The 17,146-nt window shown below is 38.8% G+C and overlaps 1 protein-coding gene across 1 annotated transcript in view; it reads right to left on the reverse strand.

Moving 5' to 3' along the window:
- The window catches only part of DAP (death associated protein), a 48,335-nt gene that overhangs the window by 27,666 nt on the left and 3,523 nt on the right, over window positions 1-17,146 (reverse strand). The window contains exon 2 of the mRNA XM_083822804.1: window positions 13,943-14,039. Coding sequence (XP_083678930.1) covers window positions 13,943-14,039 — 97 coding nt within the window. The remainder of the gene's footprint in view (window positions 1-13,942; window positions 14,040-17,146) is intronic.

Here is a 17,146-nt window from a genome sequence, read left to right on the forward strand (position 1 = left end):
TCCCATTATCTTTTCAGACAATTACAATCTCTTCTTCCAAGTGCCCTGAATCTTGCTTTCATCCTAGGAAGACACTCATCCCCTCAGGACCTTTAATTCTTCTCCTTATTAACTAGCTCTGATAAATTGCTGCTTGGAGACATTAGGCCCCGCGTATTTCTACAGCCAGGATCCTCTGCTGATTTACATCTTGTTGCAGAATCAAAGTGGAAATTCAGGAAGTGCCACGTTTCTCTGCTGCCAATAACCAGTAACACTCCAAAACTGAAAACTTAGCAGATTGCAAAGCAGAAAAAAAAAACCACAATTCTTCAGGAAGAAACAAATGCCTACATATATTTATTTAAATGTCAATTTAACTTGACAAGCTGTGCTAAAATCTTTCTGGTACTGTTGTGCAGTTCTGGCCACTATCACAAGGCACGAGCTGATCAATGTACACTACTTCTTCAGAAAAACTAAATAACTGATGGAACAAAGCAAAGATAAGAAACTGGTGGTAAAGACAGCTGTCTTCAAAGACAGCACTTAATCCAGGTTGGTGCCTGAAGTCTTACTTTCCTGAGAAAACTGCATTTCTAACTTCAAAATTGGTCTCACAGAATTGTTTCACAAGCTTCTTTTCATTTTGGAGACAACCAAGTGCATTCCGTGACTGCCTAAAAGGTAATGCCTAATTGCACGAACTAGTATGAAGCGATCACAATAAAACTGATTACTCATACAACTGGTTCCAAGCTTACCCATGCCAGTTGCCAAACAGTTCTTTTCAGTCTTTGGTTTGATCTGAGAAAATGACTTTGTTGTCCTTTTAATTCCAACTGTAAAATAAGCTTGCAATTAGATCTTTAAAGTTCAAGTGATTCTAATGAAATCTCTCATGACCAAAAATGCAAATTAATGCTTTAGTTCTACATCTTGATAGTTTAGGGAATTCAGATTGTTCTCTGTCCCAGATACACCAAAGGAAAGAAAATACGAACAAGACCAAAAACATAGGGCTAAACATACTAACATGTCACCAGAACCAGCAGTATTTTTATGCTTGCACTAGTTAGCAAAGATTACAAAACAAGAGTAAAACAGTTTTTAAAGCCTTTGATGGAAAGAGTACAAAAACTTACATTATTTCTACAGAAGCGCAATTCACAGGCACTCATTCCTGAAAACATGCATGTTTCAGCTCTTCCTTTCTCATTAAGTCAAACAACAGTTAGATAATACAGCTGAAAACAATTTTGGTACCCATGTATTGAGTTTCCCAGCACATCAAGCTGTCAGACTAACAATTAGTTTCATTTCAAATTAAACCTGACAGGCAGTTCCTTGATGAAAGAACATGTGTTGAATTAACTAAAACATCTCTTCTCTTTCGAAATATATCCTTCATCAAGCACACAGCTTTTGCAATAGCCTCTGCCTACTAGGTGAATTTGTTCTTCCTGTCATCCCACAAATTCTTACTATGAACACAGCAAACCTCTAACTTACCCTCAGGTGGTATACAAAATGAAGACTTCCTCCCTCCATCCCTAAAGAAAGGGACACGAAATCTGAACTTAGGCTTCCCATAATTCACTAGTGTAGCAGCTAATAATTTATAAAAACAGAATGGCAGAGAGAACTTCTACATTAGTCTACTAAGGGAGGATGACACTATACTCTGAGGAACTGATGCTTAACAAACACAGTGTCCTCTATACTTCATTGTTTATCCTCAGTCAGATTCATTGAGGGCAATTATCCATGCCCTCAACTCTTTTGCAACTGAGATCTACAAAGCTGCTCCAGGAGAGAGAACAACAACAACCAAAGTAACACAATGAGGACAGCGGCCGTTTAGCTACCAGAAATTAAGGACACTGAAGGACAGCTGTCTTCCCATATCAAAATGAAAAGAAACACTCTGAGAAATACTAGCAAAATTAGCCTTGAAGATTTCCTTTTTTTCGTTTAGCATCAGCCAGTGCTCCCTCTCATTCACAGGCTCATCTTGCCTCAGGAAAAAGTGTCAGACACACCACAGTTAGCAAATTATGTAAGAATCTGATAAGGAAATTTATTCCTTCTATATCACATGGAAGATTTTTTTTTTTTTTTTAGGACTGTTGATATATAAATGATACTATAAATATTGCTATTTTAAGTCTTGTTAAACCCTAAAAAGTTCTTGCTTGCAATGACATCAAATTTCTCAAATGTGCTTCTGTCATTTTTTTGCTTGGACATTTAAAAATACAGTTATAAGCTACCCAGTCATCTGAAATTTCACCAAATTAGAAAACAACATAATTAAAGTACTAACTGTAGATATAATCCATCTCAACTCAGTCCTTACACTCTCTTAGGAAGTTCCAGAGTATCTTACTGATCTGTCTCTTTTTAACAGATTTGGAGTACGTCAGAGATTTTCACAACCTCCTCAAAGCACTCTTACAGCACAATGTATTGAGAAATCTCAAGTTCAGCAGCAATGTTTACTGCATGCCAGATAATGATGAATAAAACCATTTAGGACTTACAGATGAAACCAAAACTCCACATTTGATTCATTAACTTAAGTTAAGAACCAACACATCTGCACAGACCACTGTTAAACTTATTGACAAAGTCAACTTCTGCATCTTAAGATGTGAAACTGCACTGGATTCAACTTCTCAGTGATCCATTATGGAGCACACAGCAGCAAAGGAGGGATATTTGTACCTCAGCGGTGATAACCCAGCAAAGGTCCAAGGCTTAAGGCCAGATACAGAGGGGAAGAGAACAGTTTGAAACTAGCACCTCCACACCTTAGCCTAAGAGTGTAGCAGCCACCTGATCGATCCCCTTGCAGGGCTCCTCAGCAATCTCTCATTTCACCTGGGCCTAGCTGAAGACAGATTGGGAAGTCAGCTTTGTCCCCCCATAAGACTCAACGCTTTTCTCCTCCAGAAGGTATCACAGACGGAGGTGGAAGGCTAGCAGTTTCATCTGCAGCTCCAAAAGCCTTAGAAGCTGCTTCCCTGGTTGGCCTGGAAGAGTAAATATAGGGCTCAAAACCTACATCAATAACCTCAGGCAACAAATTCTTCCTTGCAGGTGGATGCAAGGGAAAGAAGTTGATTCGCATTCTGGCTGCAGCCTAGATTTGAGTAATTTTATCTGTTAACTAGCACAAAATTGTGTTAGCCCACGACCAGGGCTCCAAGGTTAAATGTTCTAACAAAGGCACAGCTCTTACTACAGAACAGAGAGATTTAAGTATTTTACCAGTTGTCTTACCCTGCTCACAGCACACTATTTCTAACTCAATCTTTCTTTCTTTTCCCACTACCATACCACAGACAGGAATCTAGCAAAGATGGCAAGGTACCACATGAACATTTCAGACAGTAATCAGCCTGCAAGCCTCTCAGAAGTGTTACCATGTGTGAGGCAATACAGAGACTACAGTGCACTTGAAGGAATCTTTATCAGCTTCTCACATTGCTGTGATGTATGATCATAAAAAATTCTCTACACACAGATCAGTTTGCTAGGAGACCTACCAACAAAACTTCAGTCATTTCTTTCTAGTTCATCTGAGAACAGCCACGTGTTTAATAGTTTGCTGTTCATGGGATATTCATCTTGTGTTATGGAAGAGGGCAAATAAAGGCATCACACATCACCTCCCTACCTGATTTACTGATACTTCTATTAGATCCTTCTTATTTCATAGTATTACAGAATAGTTTAGACTGCAAGGAACTTGGAGCAGAAGGTTGGACTGGTCACTTCCAAGTGCTGCGACATTACTGTGACTTGACCTGTCAATTTTTGCATACCTCCAAGAAGGATTCTGAAAATCTCCAGACACCTTCTTCAGCACCTGGACACCATCATCACTACATATTATTTTTTCCCTTCCTTATACCCAGTCAGATTTTCCTTCGCTGCCATTTGCAATCCTTGTCTCTCACTGTAGACTGCTGGGAGAAGTCCACCCCCATCTTCTCTACGATCACTCATTACGCTGTTTACTTACCAGATAATGTAGTGATCAGGCTCTCTAAGAGGGTTTACTTCTCTTTGCCCATGAAGGCCGTTTCAAATGCATTTTGAAAATATTGGTACAAGATACCAATTCTTTCAACCAACCTGTTTTGTTAATAAGGTTTTCGAGTATAATCACAGAATATCCCAAGTTGGAAGGGACCCACAAGGATCATGGAGTCCAAATCCTGGCTCCACGCAGCACCACACAAAAATCAGACCATGTGTTTGAGAGCGCTGTCCAAACGCTTCTTGAACTCCAGCAGGCTCGGTGCCGTGACCACTGCCCTGGGGAGCCTGTCCCAGTGCCCGACCACCTCTGGGTGCAGAACCTTTCCCTAACCCCCAGCCTGACCCTCCCCTGTCCCAGCTCCATGCCGTTCCCTCGGGTCCTGTCGCTGTCCCCAGAGAGCAGAGCTCAGCGCCTGCCCCTCCGCTCCCCTCGTGAGGGAGCTGCAGGCCGCGCTAGACCCAGCTCACTGACCTCTGCTCCCAGGCAGACCCCAGCCCTGACCCACCACCTCGCCTGGCTGGCGATGGGAGCTGCCCCAGGACCACCTGTCCCTGCTGTGGGACTGGGGGCACTGCCTTGCTGCACCGTGGCAGCTCCAGGCCAGGTATGCACTTTGAACTGGGTGGTTTTGGCTTGGTTCCCAGCACGTAGTATGAGCCACATAACAAGCGGGCTTCCAGCACTTACTTGGCTAGCACTCCCAGAGTTAAGAGGTCAAATGTCTTCAGAACACAAGTCTTGCCTCAGGAAATGCTTCTATTGCCCTAGCTTAAAAAGATTTACTTTCTAACAATGTTGAAAAAGTGTCTCTGGTCCCAACTACTATGTGAACAAGTGATGGACATCAGTTCTGAAAAGTTACAGGATTGTCTCTAATTACTAGCTCACGAGTGCTACTACAGAAGTCAATGTTTACTCTGCCAATTGAATCGGAACACTTTGAGGACACTGTCTCCAAAACATCATTTCCAAATTATTTCAAGATGCCTTGCAGATGGACCAGAGACTTGCACCCTAAAAGAGAATTATCACACCAGGAGTGCAGTAAGTGGGACATGAAGGGAAGCTCAGTAATGAGTAGGAAGTCATGAACATCAAATACCAAACACTGAAATACAGCAACTGTATTCCACATACAGATTTTTTAGGTTTCTTCACATACACTGGCATTTCATCTATTCCAACAGTTTACTTTATGGAAGTCAAAGCACACAAAAGATGTACAGAACCAAATTAGACTTCTAGATCAAAAACATCCATGTCTTGACATCTATCCAAAGACCGACTAGCTTCACTGCAGGATTTATTTGCAGAGACTATGCTAGTTAGACTAACATGTGATACTTAAGTTTTTCATCTATATTTATCAGGTTTTCTCAGTCTTCAACTGAAAAAACAGACAAATCTGTACAAAACCTCTGCCAGTGTTTTTTTTTTTTTTTTCTTTTTTTCAGCTACTCTACATTTCCTTCCTTTCCCATATTTCGAAAGCTATAACGTGGTGTTAGGGTTTTTTTGTTCTCTTTTTAATCAAGCTGTGTTTGGCAGATCATGAATCATCAACCAACACTGCAACTCATACCTACTTTCATCTTAAAAAAGAAGAAATCAAACGAAAATGTATAAACTGAAGCTCCTCTTCTCTTTGCTTTAATGACCATTTTCATTCTTCTCTCTTTTCTGATACAAAAGCTCAGTCTGTACTTATGCACATGACTGTAGTCTGAAGAAAGCAGGAAAGAATATCAAATTTATGCTGCAGATTAAAGATAACGGAAACAACTAAATAAAGCTTAGATGAGTTAAGGTGCTGACCCATGTATTGACGTGCTAAAACTGAAGTCAAGGAAGCACTCACTGGCAATCAAACCTAAAGAAGTTCAAGAAGAAGAAAAAAAACTTGCATCTTGTTTTGTATTAAAGAAAACTCTCAGCATCTAAACCTAGAGAGTATGTCTTGGAACTTGGTCATACACCACAGCAACAAAAGCACCTCCTCTTTGAATGCATTAGCAGTCCTAGGCTTACAGTATTGCATACATTCTAAGGAATGAGTTCCAAAGAAACTCCAACTCATTAGAATTAAGATTTATGTGAATCTTGCTGAAGTATTTTTTGCTAATTGCAGTATATATAACAGGATGCCTCTGACCAAGCTGCAATCATATAAATGTTACAATAAAGTCAGAAGGCAGCAAGTCTACTGCAGCGAACACTTTCCTGGCAAGTAATCTGCTGCAATGGAACAGCTAGCTCTATCAACTGCAACAGCAGACTAAATAAAACTCTGATGATATAACAAGCATTTTCAATGTTTACTTCAATTCTCTCATGCCTTTCTGGCTTCTGGTACCAGTGCCCTGGAAGCAGCTGAGTGAAATTTCTTTCTGATTTGCCCAATGACAGTTTAAAAATAAATAAATAAATAAATCTTAAGTTTATTTTAATGCTAAACTGCTTCAACATTCAGTGCCTGACACAGCTGAGGCAGAAGAAACTTAACAAGGGAGAGGAAGGTGCTACTTGAAAAGCTAGATCCCCCCTTAGCACACATAGTGTCAGTCACACCTCCTACTCATTTTTAGCTCATGGCAATTTCACTTCAAACATAGGTTTTTGATTCTAAATAAATGAATAGCATCTGGTTCTTTGGCAGCTTTTTCTGATGGAAATTCATACCTTTAGCTTCAGAAAGGCCCCCAGAGTTGCCGAATATTTAAATAACAACTATTTGGACTTAGTTGGCATAATGAAAAACATTTGATTATACTGTTGGGTTTGGAGATTCCTGTGTGTTACAATGCCTATGTAATACCTCTTTCAACATTGTTTTCTGCGTTCAAATTAGCAGAGTGACCTTCATTCCATGTATTACACTACTTTGGAAAGATACCAAGAGAAAAGCACAATGCAAAATACCTGCTAAAGTTATTAGCTTGAGGTATTTTACTTTTTGTACAGACACAATGTCGTGCTAAATAAGCTATGTCACTCAAGACACTACTTCGCTTCAGATCATTTTACTCCCGCATATGACTAAGCTTTTCTCACTTTCTTCATCACACAGAATACAAATCACAGGCTTTCATTCTTCTAAAATCATTTTCTTATACCAGCTTGGCTGACAATTCAACTCAGCTTTCTAGCTAATTTCATAAGACAACATATGTTTCTTTGGGACTGAACCCGGCTCTCACTGAGATGGATGGTGTATCTTCTTACTCACTTTGGGGGGGGGGAACATCAGATCTTTTCTTAGTTCTTTTCACACATGCACACAGTACTTGGTGAATATGAAAAGAGCTATCCATATAATACCGTAACTAGCACTTACATTGATGGATTTATCAACTTACTGCTTCAAGCATCAAGAAATACTGGAAGCATGCACCAGTGTTTCAGAAGACTCATATCTTCCTGTAAGAGAATGCTTCATTCATAATCTTGTTTAGTTTCTCTTCCATTCCCAACATGCACAGATGTTTTCACTTAATCAGAGATATTCACAAACTCTTTTCTTGCTTTACAGAAGTTCTGCATTTAAAAGTCAGTATTATGTATGCTATTTCTGTATTTATAGTTAAATCTATAACCATAAATGCATTTGATAAGGTTCAACACAGGTCATGGTAATTTTTTTGCTACTTCTCCTAGTGACTGGTCATCTGGAGAAGGTATTGTCCTGAAACAATTGCATGAAAATTGCTAATACTTTTTGTTTTCATAATTAAACAAATTATGCATGGATTAACAGATGCTCAAGCCTAATAAAGTTAATCATAAGCACTATGCAAAAGATTAAGACATGAAAATGAAGAATGAGGTGGGAAAATGTGTTGAGAGCAGTATCACTGAAACGAGAAGAATGTGATGTGTAAGAAGCTGTTCTCTTTACTGTGAAGTGAATTTAAGTCCAAAGTAAAGATGAAGAGGATGGGAGGAATGAAACAATACAAGACAAAGCACATTCTTCTGAGAAAAGAAAGATGTTTTTGAGAAGTAGAAAGCTACTTTCCCTCACTGTACTAAGATGTTTTATTCTCTGCTTAATAATATCACAGAATTATAGCTGCAGATTTTTGCAGCCCTTTTGCTAGCAGAACTTCCTTTTAGTCTTTGAAATATTTAACCAAGTAAAGAAAAAGTTCAAGTCACAGCAAACTCTGCTATGAAAAGGAGATAATGCCCAACATTTGCTAAAGCTTGTATCTTTCCCAGAAACTGCAAGCACGGTGTTTGCAGCCCAGTTGTTTTTTCCATTGCATTATCCCCAGACATTTCATTCTCTAACTAAGGCTAACTGCCTGCAAAGCTCCATACCTAAGTAATAAGAGCTAAAAGACCAAAGACATGAATAAAATCCTCAGGAGTCATATCCACTACACCCATACAGTTAATCAAGTTTTTGTTGTTTTGCTTGACCATGTGAAAACTCGCTCTTTGTACATAAACTTTGTATCAAGCCGACTCAGCTCACAGAGGTAACAGAATGAGGCTCCAAAAAGATCAGGAAATAGACTGGTAAAAGAAATGTGAATTCTGTCAAAGAAAAGGATCTGCATGTGGATGACTAATGCTTGTACATAACATCAGTTTATTCCTTCAGAGCTGCCTCCACCAACACAGTAGCACAAGGGGCCTCTTCAGGCAACAAGGTGGCACTGTTCCCAGAAAGGGAGTCTCAGTCAACCCTCAACCTATCTAGGGATTTTCCTCTCAAAAAATTAAAGCAGATGATAGAGCCTATCCTACTAGAGCTTGTCCTACTCCATCTCTTAAAAAAAAAAAATATTGAATATTCATTACACTAAATCAATGCCCATTTTTCCAACATTTTGTTTTTATAGATATAGGAACATAAGAGTTCTTTCAAATATATGTTGGTGAACTACATGTGACAAACACTAATGCACTACTCATTCTGAGTATGTGCAGTAGTGCTACATGTTCACAGGGCTCTGGTTTCTATGTTTAACAAGCTGTAATTTTTTTTTTTTTTGCTTAGAACTTCCAAGGTTTCCTTCTGTCAAGCATCCTTGTCTCTAAAACAGACAATATTAGAACAAATTGGACTGAAACATCGTCACCCATGATGTTAATTACCTCCTACAAGCCAGTGCAAGTGAACTGAATACCAGATGTCATTTCCAGTTCCTGGCCACGGTGAATGGCAGCTGCTTCAAAATTGAAGGGTCAAGACTTAGACTCTACAGCTCCTGCCCCAGTTAAATAACCAGAAAAGGGTGAAATACAAGGAACAGAAATAATTTCCAGCATTTCCATATTTAGGGTGTAAAGAAGTATACGTGTCTGCTCTAATGGCTTAGTTGTATAATTTTTTTTTTTTTAATTCTGTCAGAAGTTTGCATAACAAGGGACACTACATGGCAAAAAAATAAATATTTCAGTGACAGCAGACTCTTCAGTGGCAAATGAAAAATGGAAATATTGCCTGCAGCTTACTTCTTGTCAGTTACAAGAAAGCTACGTGAGGAAAAGGAAAAACAAATTGATTTCTGAATGAAAGTATAAATCCACAGACTAGACTTAAAAAGATTTCCACTGCACTTCTAGAAGAAAAAAAAACATGTGTAGCTTAACTAGAATATTCAGACTTAAATAACAGAGATACCTGAAGAATGACAGGGACCTTCAACAATTCCTCTCTCACTGTGAAACTGAGTAAGAACGGAGACAGGCTCTTTGACATATGGTCACCCATATGCTTCATTAGCACGGTTTTGCTTTTGAGTCCCCACATTCTAAATTATCCTCTTCAATTTTTCTTTTTCTATTGCACAATAAATACAGCCAAGGCCAATACCCCCATCCTAGACTGAATTAAAATCCAGGCTGCATAATTTATTCTTTCCATAGTTTAGGGGAAAGTCAGATGTAATGCTGGATTCACAGTTTCCAGGTAAGCTGAAGATACAAACCACATACAATTTACATATGGATACTGAAATACCACTCTACTGCGTTTATACTCAGTAATTACCCCAGTTTGTATTAGAAATACAACAGAAGAAAAGGAAATACTCTTTAGTCATGAAAGCCTTTGCAGTTTGTCCTGTTTGTTACAGGATAAAATGAGCCAGGTTTGCTTTACTTTTTCTGAAACCATCCAGATACCAATATGTGATTATAGTTTCTTCTTCCTGAGGTCCTAGAGAGACAGTTAAATGAAGCTGTTGTGCAAAACTGAATGAGTCATTCTCACTTCAAGTTATCTGCTTTTCAGTATTTATTATGGCCACAGTCAGATTTTGGCACAGGACTGAGCACAGTGTTACAAATCTCAGTTAAACATGCATTCTAATAAAGTCCTGAATTATGAGCAGCCTATTTATTCCAAATGACAAACAGTCCTGAAAAATGATGGTTTCTATTCATCACCCTACTTCTAATTGTTTCACCTTCATCCAGTACCACAAAACTTTCCAGCAGTAATCAGTATGACTGTCAATCAAAACTGCAACCATATCAAAAAAAAATAATGAATCAACGCATGTCTTAAGCAATTACAGAAACACAAGAAAAACAATAACTGATCACACCAGAAGTTCATCCAGACAGCATACTATCTCCAACCAAGCTGATCAAAATCACTGTTGTCCTAAAGAGCACGTGGGCCGCAGACCTCACCCTCACATTCAAGTTCACTGCTGACATCCTGACCACAGCGGTGCCACTGGTTTTGGATGCCACGAACACATGATTTTTAGTTCACCTAAATCCAGCAATGCAACTCTTCCCTTCCTTCATTGAGCTCTTCCCATATAATCAGATCTAGCCATTCCTCTAAATAGAGCTTTATTTATGGCACACATATAAAGACATATAAAAATGCTTCCATTAGCATTCAAGGCTGAGAGTTGTCTTGTAGGAAGAGTTTAAAATTAGTATAAGATCGTCTTACCACGTATTGTTTTAAGGAATCACAAACTGCCATGATGACAAGTCAACCTACCACAAAATGGCAGGTTGTCATAACATTTTTATTTTAGGAACCAGGACCGAATAAAATACTTTGCAAAGTAAATTACAGTAACTGGATTGCAAGGTGTTAAGTAACTAAGAGATAGAAGTATCTAAGATCTACATGGTGAATGTTATTTTAAAGGCATTTTGTCACTGCACTGTATCAGCTTTGCTTATATTAACACTAGGAACACTAACCCAGTGTCTTATTCTGCAAACACACTGCAAAAACAATGTTATCTGTCTCGAAAGCTACAGGTACTTTTATGAACTCTAGCTGCAAGCTTTCTTACTTGGCAACTATCTAGATTCCCATGCTGATGTGCAAACTCGGACAGGACACATTCTGAGAGTTCCCAGGGAATTTTGAAAGAATTTGAAATCTGCTGCAATTTATTGCTAGTTCCACTAATCTGTCCTCAACTAAGCCTACAGTAAGATTAAAACAATCGCTAGGTCATCTTAGCCTCCCTCTTAACACACAAAATTTGTTACTGTGTTTTATTATTTTTTATTGTCAGCTGACAGTATCACCTAGTAAGAACTGCTTGAAGGTCTATTGTTTCTTTTGACTTTGAATGCAACAGGGAGCACAGATTGCATCATACCAAAATACCACCTTAAAATTGTCTTAAAATGGGAAAGACTGAAAATGTAACAGGAGAAAGTTAAACATCTGCTCTCCTCATCTGCTTAGTGAGGAGACATAAAATACCAGCTAGCAATGACCGAAAACTACATTGATGCCAGAGAAACCAGAACAGAATGCTAGTGGCTTCTTCTACCCCTGCTGATAAACCTCTCTCCACTGGCATCAGAAATACAGATGTTTTACAAGGTCACCATGGATCACCAAGAGCAGAGGCACAGAAACTCTAGGGGACTGCACCTCCCAGAATGAAAGCAGTGAGCACACTGCAACCACGTAATTTAAAATTTGCAAACTGCTTTATGTACTATGGCCCGTGGAATTTGCTTATTCTGCCTATAGCTTTGATTTAAATCAAAGAAAGGAAATTCAGACCAAAGCTGTTTGTATTAAAATACATGCTCAAGAATAATTGTATGCATGAGTGCCTAAGGGACAGATAAAGGATTATCTACAAGAAAACCAAAGCAAAAAGCAGACTCCAAGTTCGTATTTTGACAATGAATTGATTGGATGGCTAAAGCCATGGATTTTGAGGTGCCACAGCTAACTATACACTAGTTAATGAAGTAGCTCCAGAAGTCATTCAACTTTCTACTCTCCTTTAGGCGCAAAAATTGCTCCTGGATCTGCTTTACAGTATTAATAGGGGACACATATTTGTTAGCATCTTATTTAAGACCATGGACTTCCCCTCCTGGTCATTCCGTCGGTCGCGCTCTGTTTTGCACCGTGGATTGATCTCGGGGCACCTGACCTGGACTTGCTGCAGAGAAAGCTAATCTCCAAGGACACACCTAATACGTGCCAGCTATTATTGGTCATTTGGAGCAGAGAACCAGACTAACTGACCTCCAGAACACACACGTGTGAACATTAAGTTCTCAGCACTGTTTCCCTCTGTAGATCTGCTTTTATTGTGCCACAGTACTTGCTAGACCAGGCACAGCCAAATATAGCAAGGTAAAACTTTAACTTTTCCCGACACTGTTTGACTGAGAGACGAAAGTGATAAACTTGTTTGAAGAAATGAATAAAGGAGATAGCTATGCTGTACTACAGGTTTAGATCTGTGAGCAGCCATAAAAAGTCTTCTCATTTGGATCCTAATGAGATTGCCTCAACACAACATTGGCATGCCAAGAAAAAGGAAGAAATGGCAGGTATAAAACATACCCTAAATAAAAGCATGCATTCCCAAGAGTAACTACAAAATACAATTTCATCCTTTGGACAAAACTCAACTGCAATACAAACTCTGTTGCAACTTATGTTCCACTACGCAGAATTACAAGATGACTGATTTGGTTAAAATTTAGTTTTCATTTAAACATATAAATTAAAATTACTTTCTCCTTCACGTAAACATGCTACTTCTTTCCTATTCACATTATGATTTAGTAAATAAATTAGTTTTATTCACAGACATTTTCACAATGCCTTTTTTCTTACCATTGTTTTAGATATTAAATAAACATTATGTAAGTATGCCTACTTACCAAAGTACAAGAGTAGCTATGACTTTTTTTTCTTGCCTTGAGCAAATTGCAAGGACAAAGCAATGGTAGTACATAAGGCTTTTACATAAATATAGTGTTGGCTACAAAGAAAAACAGCAAGCCAAGGAAAGCAGAAAAAAAAAAAGAAAGCTTTTGTATGAACATATAGCTTAGTTCATTGAATCTTTCCTGCCTTCATTTCTACACAGCAGTCACTTAGCAGATTTACCAGGTAACAGCTGTCTGTCTTGGTATCCTCCAGCACTAAAAGTGGAATTACCATATAAAACAAAAGTGGCTAATATTAATAACTTTATTTTTACTTGTCTTTGACTACCATATTGTCAAATACCTCTCAGAGAAGGGATTATGAACTGAACAGCAGAAGGAATCGACTAGCACATGGCAAGAAGACTTCACATACAGGATATGTAGGCTGACAGTCTAATGCTTGTGTCCAAACGTACCCAGACCGTTTCTGCACAGTCTGAAATGATGTTCAGAGATTTTTAGGAAAGTTGATGTCTTTCTTTAACTGCATTTTTTTCCCTCTATCCTTCTCTTACCTGCCAGAATCATATAAAGGAGGTCTGACAAGGTAAAAATACCTAAATTCCCCAAATATCTTGAAGGAACATATAACTTGCTACTGCTTGAAATCAATTTTGATACAAAACCAACCGTACCATTTGTTTACTATCCGCAAGGAAAACAAACTGCTGATAATGTTCAAGGTGATGGAAATTAGCTGTAGCATATGCACAAAAACAAAATGCTCACCTGCTGGTTTCCCAGTCTTGGTCATCCTTATCTTTTTCTTCTTTGGCATCAGAATTGTGTGGGTGTTTCTGCACAATCCGCATCCCGCCTGCTTTCACTGGAAAAAAAAAAATGGAGAAAGACACAACAAGTCTCAGTCAAACCAGTATATGTGAAGAACGAATGTTTTAAGGATGACACCCCCTCACACACACACTGTATTTTGCAGAGTAATTTAATAATAATCACAGTTTGAGAAAGGAGCCCAAGCTGTTTAGAAGTGGCAAATCTAAGGAGCAGCTACTTCAGGACTGCCTCTGCCATCTCCACTCATCCTGGGAGGCAGCCGCTTGTTTTATCAACCGCTTTCAATACTGTTTTAGGAAATTCAACTCTGTTTTAACTCTTCCCCCCACGTCTGTTAACTTGTAGCAATCAGAAGAAGAAACCAAGGTGATGGCTTGCATAATGCTACACAAAAGTCCACAAACTTGGAAATTAAATACTCTCATAAAACAAGAAGGGCTGAGGAATCTCATTTGTCATTTCAAGTTAAAAACTACAGCTATTATATAGTCATATTTTGTAAACAGCATAGTATAAAGCAAAGTTTAGGAGGCCTCCTAACTTGCATTTAGAACAGAGCTTTTCATTTTGCAAAACTATTACCGCATTTCCAATCCTTGTCATGATTTAGTTTTAGAAATGATGCAAACAGAAAAGAATCTCTCTGAAACACAAAACAAGAAGTGAAAGCAAATCCACTTATGTTCATCATCTATCCCCAGTAATGCTTAAATTTGAAATAGGAGCTAAACCCAGACTTTAACGCTGCAGCTACTAAGTGGAGCAACAGGCAGGATGGTTTTGATCTGCTTTCTGTTTTAATACTACAGGGTTTCGTCTGCTTCAACTATTGCTATAGGTGCTTACAGTGAAACACGGGATATATGATGCATCTTGTCAGCTAACTGGATGTGCTACACTGCAACCAGTCACCAACCAGAAAACCCCTAGGGCAGTCAAGAGTCAATGAGAACACCTACAGATGTGCTGCTCTGTGCTGGAAAGTCCACAGGCAGCCTGAGACATCACATAGTGGCAGGGCACAGACGTGGGTGACTGAAAAGGAGCTGAAGCAGCTTGTCCGTGTGGTTACGGGAGGCTGGGACTTCTGACAGCCCTTTTGTACCCAGCCATAGAGAAATTAAGGCACCTCACAACCATTCAGTACCAATCCCTGAAGCCTAGGAGCAGGTAAAGTTCTTAGTTTTTAGCTCAGCTTTTCAGAGCAGCGACGAACAGACACTCCTGAGCACAGGAGTGCTCAGCCTGCTTCAGGGAAGGAAATAAAGGGAAAGTGACCTGCCCCAAGAAGAACTGCATGTTTGGTCCCTGGATTTGTTAAATAGATTTTTAAGCTTTGTGATATTTGAAAGACAAGATTCTGATTTGATAAAGGACCTTAAAGACAAGCAATCAACAGAGGAAATAAAAAGAACTTTTATCAACAATAAAAACTCTGGCATTATCATGCATTGAAAAAAACACACAACGTATTAACCGTTTTTGTATTCTCTCCAGCATACAACCTACAATACTTAAATTTGTGAAACATGTTTGAGATGGCACAGGGAAAGACAGAAAGATTAGGTAACAAATAAATGTAGTTTTAGAGATGGCACAAAAATAAAAATTCCTATTATTTTCTCCTGATGCAAAGTCCTTACACATTCAAGGTGGTTCATAAAAGCAAACACTGAATTCTACCAAGTGCTGTCCTGTTCTAATGTCTCCATTTAACTTAATCAAAGTGCTTGATACATCCACAAGCCAGAACAAGAGCAAGACTGATCAGCTAAATAGCTGACACTATATGCCACATCTGAGACAGAAATAAACTACATCTAAACATTTATGCTTTTACAAATCCAAGTATTCATCTGTATTCTGTAGAAAACCTATCAACTGAACTAAAAAGAGTACAAGGCTATAGAAATGATTTATTTTTAATCTACAGTCTGATGGGACAGCATTGACCTGCAAAAAAAGTCCTAAAATCCTTACTTGCAGCACTTGTTTTACTTTACCTTCATTATTTTTTATTAACAGTAATTTATAGACTTAAAGCCTTGCACAATCAGTTCCTCTTAGCTCAATTTAAAATCACTTTTTGTGGAAGATGCTATCGCCCATCTGCCAGGTCACAAAACAGCATTTCCAGAGAACACCTGCGTGCTCCCACATTGCAGCTTTTCACCAGCTGAGAGAGAACTAAGGGAAACAACCAGGGACTTAGCACAAACTTAGCTGGCCAAAATCCCTCCTGGTTTATATTATCTATCATCAGGCAACCAGCCACTTGTTTTCACTATTTGTCACTAGCAAGGACATCCAACTAACACGATCAGATTTCTCTAAAGGTAGAGTTATGAAGGATTAAAAAACAAATAAGCAGACAATTAAAAGGCACGATAGCGAGTGACCAATGCAACAGGTTTGTTTTTTTTTCCCCTCACTAATATCTACTGGCATAGTCATCTAGAAGTACATTGGTGCATAACTGAATGATCTTCAGTAATCCAGGGTTACTGTGCAAATCTGAAAACCAAAAGAAGAATCCAGCTGACAAGTGCAGTAATAATCTGAATTTCTGAGAACAAAAGTGGAATATTTATATAAGCATCCTGTACATGCAGCTGAGGTACATCTATGCCACCCAAGATACGATACAGTCATACCCAATCTGGTTTCAAAAGACTTTGCTTAAGAAGAGAAAGAATCTCTCTGCAACATAAATGACTTCTGTTTTCAAAAGATTTCAACCCAGCTACATGTCAGTGTTGGGCAGAGAAGAAATGATTATATGCACCAACTTAAAGTAAAAAATGCTCCATTTGTGAGATTTTCTTGGATTAAGAGGATTCATCTATTTCTTACTTGCCTGGTTTTCACCAAACAGCTTCACTGACGCTTACTACAGTGATTTTGTTACTTAAAAGTTGTTATTAAGAGAATATGAGCTCAGATTTTCCTACAGCAAATCCTTCACAGAGCGGAAAAAGCATTTAAATAACTGAGAAATCACCTTCCAAAACGCTGCCAAAAATAAATGCCCAAAACAGGAAGGTGTCAACAATTGTACTGGGAGTAGGAACAAGCCAGTTTCCACGGGCCTCAGACTGCAGTTACTGAGGGGGATCCTGGCAAGGGCAGGAGCCCAGG

This window comes from Anser anser (assembly GCF_964211835.1).
Source record: "Anser anser genome assembly, chromosome: 2".
Taxonomy (NCBI): Eukaryota; Metazoa; Chordata; class Aves; order Anseriformes; family Anatidae; genus Anser; species Anser anser.